We start from the raw sequence: 15,358 nt of genomic DNA, 5'->3' as shown, positions 1-15,358 counted from the left end.
CATTTGGATAGAGATGATGGAATCATTTTCAGTTATGAACAGTCGAGTTTCTAAACATTTTTATTCCTATAAAAAATTTGTTTTTCCACAGTTTCCCCCCTCTGGAGGACGAAAAAATACCTGCTGGCGAGTGGACATGCCAAAAATGCACGGTTCATAAGGTAGGCATTTAGTAAACATTTTTATTCTCCAGTTATCAATTCCTCTAAAGCTCAACAGTGTTATCGTTTATCTCGACTATTATTACTAACCTCCAAACTAACTTCCTTCTGAATATTTGTAATTTATTTAATTCCATTTAGAAGTTTTTTTTTTTAATTTAAAAATGATTTTTATGTGTTTTGAATTGTAAATTTAGTGTGTAATTGAAGAACGTTGAAGTGGCACATAACCTAGCTACATATGGACTGTTGTAAAATTTAGAATTGGAACCGTTTTTGGGCGTAAGCCTGTGGTACTTTTTGTGTAATTCTGAATGATTAATAAACAGTAACTTATTTTTAACATAAATTTATTTTATACTCTATAACCCACTACCGACATTGGCTGTTTTTTTTATAGATTATTATAAAGAATTGAATCTTCAATTAGCCTAACTGAGAAGAAATTAAAATACAATATCTAGGAATACATATTATTTCAAGGCTCTGTACTGAAATGTGAATGTTTTAGAAATAACATCTTTCTCACATACTTTAGCAGGGATTGATTATTCTTTTTTTCAATAATTAAGTCTTTTATCAGTTTATCAATCTTGATACGGTAATAATTTGTACAGGACTGAGATAAATGAGTAAATGGTATTCACTTCAAAATACTCAAATAAAAGCAATCAAATAAAATGTACAACATATTCAAAATACAATATAAAATTTACTGCAGATATAAAAAGTTGTTTTTCGAAAATTAATCTACTCAACTATGGGAAAGATACTAGAGCAGGTGATAGTAGCATTAATGAATTTTTGTAAAAACGTCAGGTTAGTGAGCTCACGTATTGTTCGAATTTGTTTTCTATGTAATAGTCAGGGCGCAAATAATGTACAAAAAAGAAACTCCGTGGTCATTTTCTACTACAACAGCTAGATTTTCTCCTACTGCAGCAAACAAATTTTGAAGTAATTTACTACATCTCTGCAGACAGTGAGAGGTGTATGTGGTGGATTGGACAAAATAATCATCTAATGGAAAGCTCTCTTTTTTGCATTTCTTCCTTCCAACTAGTTTATCAATTACTAAAACAATTTCGGATGATTCTGCCACTGGTTGTATTTGTTTTGATAGTACGTTCATTTTGAATTCTTTCGATTTTTGTGACTTATTGTATGAAGATACAGTAGTTTCTCTTCAGCTCCAAGTTAAATGGTATGTGGTATAGTGGTATGTTTCAGTGCCAGTCATGTCAGTTTGTGTAAAATTGTCAAAATTAATAGTTAGTCCTATGCTGTAGCGATCCGTCAAGTGCGATTGCAAAACAGCTGATCGCTCATTCATCATATCATTAAACTGTATAAAAATTATCCATACAATATTTATTATTTTCAATTACCATTGTTGGTTTGTTAATGCACTGAATGAGTCTTGCTCCTATCAATGTTGTCAAGTGTCATTGTTCGGAGTATCTTCTAATAAAAGTTGAAGTCCAAATAATTTTTGTGTCTCTATTAAATTGGTTAATGTAGTCGTCCATTGAGTCTTCTAAAAATAATTGAATGTCGCATTCTAATATCTGGTAGAAAGCAAAAAAAAAACAGATATTTTTATTATTGAAATGAAATTCCAGTTTTAAGCAATATACATCAGCAATTGCAGTTTGTACGGCACTCACTGATAATCTTTTACTGTATTAACCTATAACATCGTCAGCTATATTTCGTCGTCTGTCAGTAATAGTATAGTCAAATCCCTCTAACGGTATTTCCTCCTCAGCTTCTTTCTACCCGCATTTCAGTTCTATAATGTAGGAAATATTTTATTTTGCAACTTATTATCATGTGTTTGAAATATTATTCATTGAAGTAACATATTTGACAATAATGAACATTTAGTTTCTGGAATGAACTCAAATGAATAAGTTGTTTTGAAAATGTGTAAGTTGTTAAGAAATAAACAGAAGTTCATTGAAGTGTGATAGAAAAATTAGGATAATAAGATTTCTTATAATAATGTCCAAAGTTGGTAAAGTAGATAAACTAATTTATCACATTCATTTACATATTACATCACGTTCATTTACATTTTTAGTAAAGTTTCTTACTCTCTCTCTTCGTAGCAAAAATCACAAATATTCATGGTTTGACGCAAGCTCTAAACATAAGTGGTTGAAATATGATAAATCGTCGTCATGAATCATCCTACTGAACCTCCGTCGACTGCACTCAGGCCACCTATCCAAATGGTCATTATGAATATACTAAATACATTATGAGTTAATATACCGAAGTATATATCGATGAATGTACTAAAATCAACTCTCTTTTTTGGTAATGTTCTCGTTTTTATTTTTATGTTTTTATATAAGATCTATACCCACCATTACCCAGCCTGAATGGTATGTTCCATGAATTCGAAAATTGAAAGAGATTATTTAAAAGAAGAGATCTAATATGGTTCCTAATATGTCAGATTCAAATATTAATTTGTCAATCAAATACAAATACATTACAATTACATCTGAAATATTACATTTTGATGTAAAATTCCGTTCTGAATAATTACCAAAATATAAATGATACATAGGTCTATATATTATTATAAACGTTCTTTCATTTTAAGTAGATTACAACTTGTATCAAGGCACTGGGTCTAATCTGATATCAAATTGTTGATAGTTAATTTTGCCGTTGTAACTAATGATATTGATAATTTTGATTTTGATGACTTTTCAAACCAGATTTGTTTGTTCCCAGTTGAACAAAGGAAAAAAGAACACTAAGAAAGGCGCTTCAAAGAAGAACAAAAAGGATGAGTTTCAGACTTTCAAAGTGGAACAGGCATTGATGAAATACATGCAAACGTTGCAGGCTACAAATTCAACTGCTTTCAGCATAGACAAACATAAAACTGATCTGATCCCTATGCCCGGAGATGACAAGGGTAAATAATCTGGATGAATAAAAACAATATTAACCTATAAAAATAACAAGGGCTACGTTTAGTAATCAATTTTAATTGAAATGAAAATAGTACCCTTTTGTGAGGAAAACACTTTATACTTCTTTTAAAAACAACAAACTTCATCAGATTATTTAAGAAATATTTCTAACACTGTATATTTAAAACTTGATTAATCATGAAAAGACGAGATAAAAAGTGTGTCATTGACTGTTCTCGGTCTGCACCATTCAATAGCTACCACTACATTGTCATATCTACATCGTGGTTTTATTAACTTCTGTGATATTTTCTGTGTCCTGTTCCTTGGGCTTATGTATAAATTCTCAAGAATCAACAATTGAGAAGGGAGATTAAAAACTGGAAAGAAAAAACTTTCAACACCTATCTACAAAACTTGACAGCCGTTGAGGATACAGACTATGCACTCTGGAAGACTGCGAAAAAATTGATAATGACAACATCACAGATACCACCATTGAAAAAGACTAATAGATCATGGCTCGAAAGGACAGTGGAAAAGTGGAGGAATTCGCAGAATATTTTGCTATAACTTTCCAGCCCAATGAAATTGCAAACTGAGAGATTTCTGCAGATTCTTGCTTTTCTGGACTTCTGAGAAGCTCATTCTCCCTTTCTAGTTGGGATGTTGTGATTGAGCTTACAATTCGTGGTTACACATCACGTGCGCTATTCATCAGCTGATGATATGCGTATTATATTATTTATTTGTATGAATATAATTATCAAATAATTCAATATAATGTATAGTATGATAATTATAGCATCAGCTTATGGAAAGCATACGGCGTGTGTTCGTGACACAAGTCTTCTTAAAAAATCTTTATAAAAAATAATACGTTCTTATTTTGAGTAAATTTGTACTTATAATCGTGAGTAATGTGTTTGTTTATCCAATCAATGTAGGCTACCACTGGTTTACAGCTGAAAATGCCTTTAAGTAATCAGACTGGGTCACCAATTTATTCCTTGGAGTGGAATCCTTAACAATAGACCACGAAAATGTCGAAATTCATTAACAATACCACTTAAGGGTCACTAGAACTTCTACCTGTTCCTCCATTGCTTTCGGCGGCCCCGTCTCCTTCCTTTTACCCATTGTTTATTCAATCTTTTGAATTCCTAAAAATAGGGAGATAAAAAAATCAGTTCTGCAATGGATTATGCCTCACTCCATAGAATTTGATACATGCTTTTTATGGTGGTCATAAGTTTTTCCTAGAAAATTGAAAGTCTGTTGTGTTTTTCATGTTCAACAATAAATAAAATCTATGTCTTTTAATGAGTCAATTTACATTCGAAAATCAGTTTTTTTCAAACTAGACTTATCACTTATAAAAACGTTATTTGATATCTCTGATGTACGTGCAGAGTGAGGATTGTAATTGGATTTGATCGATTGAAAACTAATACAATTATATTACAGTACAGATACAGATTATATTAGTACAGATGCAACATTACTAATTACTTATACCTGTATAACTTGAATAAACAACAATAGCGGATAATTTTAGTTGAATGAATTGAAAGAAATTGTGATTTTAAATCATTCACTTTGTAGGACACTCCTTATTTCATTGTTTTTTTTCACAGCGCTCACGAAGGGTCGGAAGCGTAAGAAGCTGTTGAATGAAAAGAGGAGAGGTCCAAATGATAGAGCCAAGTGCTTTTGGTGTGATAAGTGAGTTCACAACCTAATCCTTATCCCATCAAATTCTTTTTCTATTTTATTGTTTCAACACACTATGTCACAAATTCACTTCAATAAAATAATAATAATTTGAAAAACGGTTGGTTCCGTGATCGTGCTAAGCTATTATAAATCAGAAGTTGAGAGACATGCGCCTGTCAACCCCGTTGGACGGGTAATGCCTTGATGTGAAAGACAATTCGAATTGATTTATTTAAAAATTAACTTTTTCAGAAAAAATGTATTTAATCAACAATACTGTGAGGAATGTATCCTCAAAATTTCATGAATTTAACTGTTACCAAATTTGAAATGATCTGTTTAGAACAGTAAGGCCCGTATGCAGATTCTCGGTTTAAACTGCGTCTAGCCCATCATCAATGGTTTGAACTTGAGTTTAAACCTTGAATCCGTATGCTGGTTCCATCTTTAGCCAGTAAACTCAGTTTAAAGTGGCTCAAATGTAAACGCCCAAGTTTAGGCGTTTAAACTAGCAATTTGCGTAAACGTGAAGAGCAGCGAGCCAGTATTGAGCATTACCTTAATTTTATGACTAATAGAGAATGTTGCTGTCATAAATTATTTCAAAGTATTTTTAATAATAATGATCTACAAATTAGTGAAGCTTTCATACTTGAAGATAATAATAGACATGATGAAATGAATCAGTTAACTGACAGTTAATTCTTTAATTTATTTGAAGACTTCATAAATGTAGTGAAATCCAATTTTTAAATTGTCAGCATTCCTCATAAACAGCATTAATACTTCCCTTTCAAACAATGCCGACTGTTTACAATGGATTTAAAAAAAGAAGTTTTTCAAGAGCTTGGAAAATAATTTGTTGTGTACATTATTGTTTCTCCCATACGTCTTCGAAATAGGCCTACTTTCCAAATCATATGATCAATGCCAAAACTATTAATGCTCACGTTATGTTCAGGTCAGCCAACTCATAGTTAAGCCTCAAAAAAGCCGTTTAAACTAACCGTTGAACTCGTTTCTATTCAGCATACCGATTGGTGGTTTAAACGGCGTTTAAGTTTGAATACGTTTAAGTTACTCTAGACGCAGTTTAAATCGAGCATCTGCATACGGCCCTTAATCTTAAGGCGCTCATATCTCAAGAAGTAATAAAAAAAATCCCAAGAGTTTTTATTTTGATAACTTGATAGTATCCAAATTGTAAAACTGGAAATTTCACCAGTACAAAGTTACCAAAAACCTTAAGACAGCCTTAAAAACTGAGTTCAAACTTCACTGAAAACAATCATATTATATTCTATAAACCTTAAGAATATCCTAGATTTCAACTATAAATCCAATGTTAGGAATTGTTTATAGGATCTAGAAAGTAGGTACAAAACAAATAACATTATTCCAATAGAAACAGCTGTGGAACAGAAACTCATGCTGATCAGTTGATTAAGCCACCCGTATGTTGGGCCTTCGTTTCTGTAGTGTATCCAGGCCTCATTCCCGTAACATGTAAATATGTGTATATGTACAATAATATAATTTGAATGTGCATTCTCTTTCTTTTACGATTTGAGCTCGTTCTCTCATTCTGAAATTTATTTTCGATTTTTTCCACAATGATAATGGTTTGATTTTGAAAGTACGAATTTGAAACGAGTTTAGGAATTCTCTTTTAGAATTTAGAAATAAGAGCTCTAAATATCATTGGCTGACTTTTAGCCAATATTATGTATTAAACTTTGATGGAAATTTATCGTTTCAATTGATAAAAATATTTTGACATTCAAATGGTTTTTTTCAGTCTAGAACTGTGCAATAAAATGATGAAGTGCAATTTTTGCAATCTCTTCTTCCACCGCGACTGCTTTGATGTGCCTTACACATTTATCTATGGCAAGGAAACCCAGTGGATATGTCCATTGCATATGGAAACCTACTTGGTAAGTGAATGTGTGTTCCATTCTTACTATACTGGTTTGTTCTCGATCTTTGTATATTCTTCTTTAATTCACTTCGATTCCTTAATTGGAGGCATGTCCAAGATTATCAAACTGTCTTTCTCTATATAGAATTATAATAATGTTGAAACTCAAAGTCCGGAAAAAAGTTCAAGTCTTATTGGGGCACCATCAGCAAAAGAAAGAGTGTTTGACCGCTGGTGGAGATAATTGTGTAAATGGCTAAGTTTAACAAAAATATAAATTTCTATCTCGAAAACACATCATGATTAGTTGCTGTAAACTATTGGTACAATGTGAATAAGCCAGTCATTATACTTTGCTCATAATTGACTAAACATTGGATTGGTTTGGGGGAGGCGCGTATAAGGACACCTCAAGGATCAAAATTTCAAACACATAACTTTTGACACAATGCTCGGAATTCACAAGCTTTGAATATAGAAATTGGCAGTTTTTGGTATATTGAAATATGGGCGTAAGTACACTCAACAATAAATTTTCAATTTTTCGACCGAATTTGACTTATTTTGAACCGCCTTGACGAGCCGAGAAGATGAATGAAAATGATCCAATCATTGTGTCAAAAGTTATAAGTGAAATTTTGATCCTTGAGGTGTCCTCATGTGCGCCTCCCTATTAGGAAATTCTGAAATGAAGTGCATCAAACGGGCGATTCCATGAACTCATAATCTCATGAACGTATACATGTATCATTGTGCGAATATCAATGTGAGGAGAATGTAGTTGGTGATTATGATTGAAGCTAAAAATTAGGTGTTTTTCATAATACAAGGAGCATTGTTGTCAGGTGTAACTGGAAATCTATATGAGATGAAGCGCTCTACCTGATCTCAAATTTAGAGCACAAAAATACGCCCAGAGCGTTTTTGAATTATATATCTAAAAGGTAACTAGCGGAAGATATCGGAATTATATATTGTTGATCAAAAACTAAAATTCTTGAAAATTGATTTTTTTTATTGAATTTTACTCATTTTTGAAAATCATAACTCAGTACTCATTGGGATAGAGAGTTCCGAATAATCTCATTTTATTCAGAAATTTATAATCTAAAAAAAGGCAAAGCAAATTTTCTGTTCGATTATTGGATTTGGCGGAAATAGATAAAAACTAGAAAATGGATCCGAAAATGTGAGGTTTTTGGGCCACTCTGTATTTTGCATAAAAATTTGGTTCTGGACTTCTCTCATGTATCCAAATAATATATTAAATTGCAAGCACCAATATATATAGTTACTGGATTTTATACTTTCATGTAAGGCTATTTTGATTTGTAATTTTCATATAATTTGATTTATAAGGCAGATTTCATGTGAATAACGGCAACTGGCAGTCTCATGTATGGTTTGTTTATTGATTCCAAGATGATAATGTAAATCAGGTTTCTTTATTTTGTGAATTTCATAGAAATTTATATTTTTTCATTTGAATATTGGAACTGGTATTTTTTTTGTTTTTAGGATGAAAAGATAAATGTAGACGCGAGGGTTTCGCAAAGACTTGTGCTGAGAGAACGTTTTGGAGGTGCAATCAATGTTGATGAAATCGCAGATAAATTGTATCGTAAAATCGAGAAACCGGACTTTTTTGCACAATTACGACTTAGAGGTTTAGAGGTGGACAATTCATCGAGTATGCAACAGGTGAACTGTTCTTAATTTACTGTTCATTCAATTTCTAAAATCTTTGATAATTTGTAACAAAAATGCATCTTCAGTTTATTAACTGGCTAAGCACACCTCCAGATATTTTACTAAAACCCCACGGAAAAATTAAGATAGAAATGAATGAATCATCTAAAATATGATGAAGGAAAGAATTGTCTTACACATGTACGGTATAGGAAATTCACAAATGACGCTTCATCACGGTTGAACTACTGAACTGATTAACTTGCAATTTTACCTGAAGATTCTGAATCTACCGAGGATGGTCATGGCCTATTTTCATTGGTATCAATCAATTAATTCTAATTCAATAATTAACACTTAGATTTTTAACTTCCAGATAAATGAGTGTAGCCCTCACCAAAAACTTGATAATCTATAATATACAGAGTGGGTGAAAAGTCCGAGAACGGCTTAATATCTCATTTACCAAGGTGAGTGTGATTGGGGATCTTACTCAAATTGAAAATAGTACTCTACCATGACTTTAAAAATCTGGCCCGCCATCTTGGATTTGGCATATTGAATGCAACTTTATTTTTTTAAATAGGAAGGTGGTCATGCGATACATGATTTCAATACAGAATTTCAAGAAATAATGAATGGCGAAAACCGCGTATCGATATCTCAAACCATTTCGAAGATATCAACATTATTAATCAATAACACTCATGCATTTTATTTCTGATTTGCATGGTATTGATTAATAATGTGTACATCTGCTAAACGTTTTGAGATATCGATGTGCTGTTTTCGCCATTCATTTTGTCTTGAAATTCCGTATTGATATCATGTATCATATGACAACCTTCCTATTTAAACAAAAAAAGTTGCATTCATTATGGCTGATCCAAGATGGCGGGCCATATTTTTGAAGTCATAGTGAAGTAGTATTTTCAATTTGAGAGGGATCCTCGATCACACCTACTATCAAATTACCTTTGTGTATGAGATTTGAAGCCGTTCTCGGACTTTTTTCTCTCCTTTCTGCTTTGAATAGTATTGATTAATAATGTGAATATCTTCTAAACGGTTTGAAATATCGATATGCGGTTTTCGCCAATCTTTTTTTCTTAAAATTCCGTATTGAAATCATGTATCGCATGACCACCTTTTTTAAAAAAAAAAGTTGCATTCAATATACCTATTTAAAAAAAAAAGTTGCATTCAATATGGCGGTTCCAAGATGGCGGACCAGATTTTTAAAGCAATAGTAAAGTATTATTTTTAATTTGAGTAGGATCCCCAATCACACCTACCGTCAAATTACCTTTGTGTATGAGATGTTAAGCCGTTATCGGACTTTTCTCCCTCCCTGTATTTGTAAACTTTCATCTATGATGTTTTATCAAACTGTAATCTAACAATTCCAATTAAAATATGACCGCAATTAATTTTTTTCAGATGAGACCGATTGAAACGACGGTATTAGATGTATACCGAAGTAGCTACAAGAAGCCTGGCAAATCAAGCATGACACTTCTTATCGATGCAGCGCAAATCGTCGAGAATAAAAGAAAAGTCTCCAAAGTGTTAAAAAACGCGGATTTGGTTGATGACGCGAGAATCGTAGAGGCAGCGAATATGGTAGGAAATGACAAATACTTAGTATATATTAAATGTTCACTTTCTTGTTTAGGGCTACTTATATGTAAATAAAAATTCAATATCAAAGTACCCTTTTGACAGTATTTTTTCATTTCTATACAACATGTCTCCAACTTTCAAGTGTTGACACTCTGACAGACTTGAAAATTTGTATAATGTTGTGATTAAATAAAAAATGAATGTTAGAAGGGAATTGTGATTTTTTATTGTTATATAGTTATAAATTATAAAATTGAAAGTATATAATGTAGAGCAAGGAGAAAACCGCGAGGATCGAGTACCTAATTATAATAATTAATTTTTCTAACTTCAAACTAAGCAGTAAGTGGTTTTTCTTCTACGTGAATATAACAAAATGAAAAATAAAATATTCTAAAACAAATTCCAAATTAGTATGCTGAAATAGTGGTATATTTATTGTAATGGATGTTTTTATAATAATGTATAGTTGTGGTTTTTACGTCTAAACAATTACTTCATACTTGTAGGGAAAATGATATCTATAAATATGAAATATAATTATTGCTTTAAATATATAAAATCACAAACATTTTTTTTACTATTTTTTTTATTGCGGATGATGCCCACATGAGCGTTTAGCTTGTGTGTGGGTAATGGGAAGTGTGTGGGTGATTATATGAGATGATCAAACGTCACAGCGGGATTCGAACTCACGACCTGGTATTGATAGCAGACTGAAGGTTGCATGGCCTTGACAATATCATCCAATTTGGATGATTCAATGATTATTTCTTCATCAATCATTTCTAATCTCTGGTCTGGCAGTTCATTCTGTGATTTAGTCTAGGCTTGGACTAAGCAACTGACTGAAATAGGTCTTCCATCGCTCCTTTATGCTATTTTTATTTCCGATTATTTTTCTATTCACATCTTTAAAATTAGTTTTTTTTGGCTTGTATCCTTTCTTGAACAGGATCATTCCTCTATATGCTTCACGATGTTATTTCTTTTCAAAATCCTGTTGAATTGTGGTTACTTTGTTGTTGTAATATTCTCTTTTCCTTTTTATCTCACTTTTGGCCTTTCTCCTTAGAATCTCGTAGTTTGCTTTTTTGCTCTGGTTGGGCTTTCTATATAGTGTCTCCGGGCTTCGATTCTCTTTTGTATAGCCTCCTCACATTCATCAACAAACCAACTCTCCCGTCTCATCCGGGAGCTATATCCAATGGTCTCCTCTGCGGCCTCTCTTCAGATCCTGCCGTTCCTCTTCAGTTGTCCTATTTTCCTCCTATGCATGTGCAGGTATATGAATGAGATTTTCCAGTGCCTCTTGATATTATTCTTCCTTTCACGTTTTTCCCTCAGTTCATCTATTTTCAGCTTGTATGGCCTCTGCTGCCTTTTTTGTCTAAACGCTTATAAAGAGTGAGTCATATGTATGGGAACCCTTCAATAAGTTGGAGACTGTTGTAGATATAAGACTGTTACTTTCAGGATAAGTTATTGGTCGACTACTCTACATTTTGGCATATAACTGAATTTCAACCCCTCATAAGGGGTGACTTAGGGGTTGTAACTCGATATTTTAAATGTAAACATCCATTGTGTGGTTTTAAAGGCCCTTTTAAAACAAGAAAGATCACATCAATTAAAATGTTCTTTGATACATGTATCCAAAATGGCGGCTGATTGAATTTTTAGTTTTTAAAGAAATGAGGAGTTGTTACTCAAATATTTTGAATGTAAACACCCATTGTGTGATATATCGTTTTAAACGCCTTTTCCAAACGAGAAAGATGACTTCAATAAAAATGTGATATGATACTTTTATCCAAAATGGCGGCTGAAACTTTAAACTTTATTAATTATTTCTTTAAAAACTAAAACTTCAACCAGCCGCCATTTTGGATAAAAATATGATACTATTATCCAAACTGGCGGCTGAAACTTTAAACTTTATTAATTATTTCTTTAAAAACTAAAACTTAAATCAGCCGCCATTTTGGATAAACTATCATAGAACATTTCAACTGATATAATCTTACTTGTTTTAAAAATACCTTTAAAATGATGTGCCACACAATGGGTGTTTACATTTAAAATATTCGAGTTACAACCCCCTTATGAGGGGTTGAAATTCAGTTGTACGTCAAAAGGTAGAGTATTTGACCAATAACTTATCCTGAAAGTTACAGTATTATATCTACAACAGTCTCCAATTTATTGAAGGGTTCCCATACATATGACTCACTGTGTATATTGAGAACAATGCGTTCAACTGACGACTAACTATACGAAAATGAAGCTTTTCAAATTCTCTAAAATTGTTGTACAATGGAGTTTTGTGATGTTTTCAACAGTTTTCGAGATATTCGCTCTTAAAGGTGTAAATTTGTAAAAAGACAAGTTTGTATCCAATTTTTTCCTCTTTCAGGGCTTATAAAACTCCAATAATGCATCGTAAAAATTAATGTTCATTATAGGTTTGTAGAGCATTAAATTCTATTTGATATGATGTATTATTTTACTATTCCAAGTTTCCCTTTCATTGTTATAGCAGCTTTAATGTAGGGGGTGTAATTTTCAATGCTGCAATAATTGATCGTTTGACAATGAAATTTGATTTTTTCGGGTATTCTTCCCTAGCTTTTGGTTAACCAATACTTGATTGCAAGGCGGCAGTCAATTTTCTGTTAGGCTTTTGTCTCCTTAGCCTTCTGATCTCCGTCTGCAAGGCAGCAGTTTTGTTGCTGGTTTTGGTCCACCCCGGGTGTTTCATTTACCCGGTACGACCTATATCTCGGAGGCATTCCCCTATCCACCACCTGGGTAGGCGCCCGCTAGGAGACCAGCAACTCCTACAGGAATTATAAATAATTTATGTGTTTCTTATATAATAATAAACACATATTTGAAGTAAAACATTGAGCTACTTATAACAGACATACCTAACATACTTAATAACAGATTAACAATTACATTGTTTTTCACTTCACATATTCATGAAATAATATGATGCCATCACAGCTTGATTTAATCATCTAACTTTTATTCAAATTTGCAATGTACAAACGACACTAATTTCAAGTCTGGTGTGCTGCAGTAGTTGAATGAATGAATAAATAAATTAAAAATAGTATTCTCATGATTTTATTTACTGGATGCCGAAACCGGTTTTTTCTTGTGTGCGCAATTATATGATCAAACAACAATGCCCTTGTTGGGATTCGAACCCATGACCAGAAAATAACAGGCTGAATTTGAAATGATTTGGACCACTCGGCTAGACCGGGCTGCAAATTTATATCTGTAGTTTTTTATTTATTTTATCTTCCTATATAAAACTGTAACATAGTATTGTATCTTCTACAATTTGTATGTTTCTATTTGCAGCTATTGGATCTAGCAGAAATACATCAAAGCGAAGATCGAAGATCTCAAGAGAATGGAGACAAAGAAGAAGAAATGTAATCCCTATTTTATTCAATATAGTATATATAGTATGTATTGTATAGTAGCACAGTATTAAGTATAACAATTGTTTCAAATATCCAATGAAAGCTTTATAAATAGAACTAAGGACTTCTGCTACTGCAAATATTGATCGATGAACTAAATCACAAAAGGAAATTTGAAGAATGAAACTGTCCAAAAACTGTGCCTAGACCGGGAATTGAACCCGGTACCTCTTCGTTGCCGACTCCATTAATATTTGTAGTACCAGAAGTCCCTAGTTCTATTTATATAGCTTTCATTGGATATTTAATAATTATTACACAGTAATAATATTCCAGCAATTCGTTTCCAATTTATCGTTCACCTTTACTATAAGTATGTAGTATGTATATAATCAGTGCTGTTTTTGTGCCAGTACGCCATAAAAAAATCGGAACAAAAATCTGATCTCAGTTATAGAAGCAAATTTTTGAATCAAATTATGAAAAAATGAAATATATTCTTGATTAATTTGACATTAAATTGATTATTTTATCAAGGAAATGATAATTATTATTAGATCAAATTTAATGGGATGAATTGAGTAACAGCTGTGTACACTCAGTGGCAAAATGGAGAAACTTGGCAACGTCTTTCTCCTATCTTTCTTCACTGCCATTATAACGTGGACCTCACTATAGTTGAGCTATTTTTTGGTCATTTTTAGTAAATTGAATCATTTTCTTAAAAATGTATACTTTTGTTTCATTTAATCAACAATATCATGAAGAATTTATCCTCAAAATGTCATGAGTTTATTTCTGATCGAATTTGAAATGATCTGTCCCAAAAAATTTATCTTTGTATATTTGTAGTAAATTTCATACATCATATTTTTGAATATTATGTACATTCTATCGATTAGATTTCTTGTTTGTATAATAATGGAAATAACCTTTATTCTTCTTCTTCCTCCTTGCCTTTTTCCCATTATTTGGGGTCGGCTCTCCTTGATCTCAGTCTCCAGTTCGAACGATCCTGGGTCGTCTGATTTGTCAGGTCCAACTGCTTCATATTTCTATGAACTAAACCTAGCCATGTGAGACGGGGTCTGCCTCTGCCCCTCGGCTGTGTCTCCATATCAAGTACCTTCCTTGTCATGTGAAATAACCTTTATTATTATTATTAATTAATATTGAAATAATTATAATTTATCTATTGAATAATCAAATTATATAAAATAAGAACTAATAGTGAAAATAGAATAACTCGTTATTGAATATTTTATGACTTAATAAAAATAATTAAAAATTATTAAATCGAATATGTTAGATTTTTTGTTTGTTGAGTTATTTATCTAAAATTTTAATTTTTTTCAATGATATCTTTCTTATTCAGATCACTTTCAATAGATCGATTTTGATTTTACAGATAAGGTAGATTTATTAACAATTTATTAACTTTCCAGAATCAAGAACAGGATTGAAGAAGTCGACTTGTCTGAGCTGCACGATGAGAATATCTTGGATGTGGTGAATGATGACAACTATACTGTAGTACTGGTAAAAACGTAAGTGATTTGTTCTTAGGTCGAGGTTTTTTTTATAAACGTGCTTGTTTAAATTTTTGGCTATTTATGGTTTTCTTATAAATATTTTGGTTAAAGTACTAAGTATAGTTTGGTGAATAATAGGCTACTATCTTTCTGTAATACTGTTGGAAAGTATGTGGAATGTATGAACTAAATTGTGTTATCATTAGGAACGGCGTTGTTGTGTGGAATGTTGGAACTGTCATTAGAAAGCTCGTTGTTTTCGTAAAACCCATTAACGGCAAAACCGTCATGAGCACCGGTCCTAACCATGTTGACTCAAATGGGGTTAAATAATGAACAAAAA

General features: G+C 32.1%; 1 protein-coding gene across 1 annotated transcript in view; it reads left to right on the top strand.

Moving 5' to 3' along the window:
• LOC111049640 overlaps positions 1-15,358 on the top strand; it is a 39,286-nt gene that overhangs the window by 5,641 nt on the left and 18,287 nt on the right. Inside the window, exons 3-10 of the mRNA XM_039424626.1 lie at positions 92-161; positions 2,910-3,096; positions 4,732-4,819; positions 6,609-6,747; positions 8,250-8,432; positions 9,861-10,043; positions 13,419-13,492; positions 14,929-15,030. Of these exons, the coding sequence (XP_039280560.1) occupies positions 92-161; positions 2,910-3,096; positions 4,732-4,819; positions 6,609-6,747; positions 8,250-8,432; positions 9,861-10,043; positions 13,419-13,492; positions 14,929-15,030 (1,026 nt within the window). The remainder of the gene's footprint in view (positions 1-91; positions 162-2,909; positions 3,097-4,731; positions 4,820-6,608; positions 6,748-8,249; positions 8,433-9,860; positions 10,044-13,418; positions 13,493-14,928; positions 15,031-15,358) is intronic.

This window comes from Nilaparvata lugens, chromosome 3 (genome assembly GCF_014356525.2).
Source record: "Nilaparvata lugens isolate BPH chromosome 3, ASM1435652v1, whole genome shotgun sequence".
NCBI classification, from domain to species: domain Eukaryota; kingdom Metazoa; phylum Arthropoda; class Insecta; order Hemiptera; family Delphacidae; genus Nilaparvata; species Nilaparvata lugens.
This window is presented reverse-complemented; position numbering and strand designations above follow the sequence as displayed.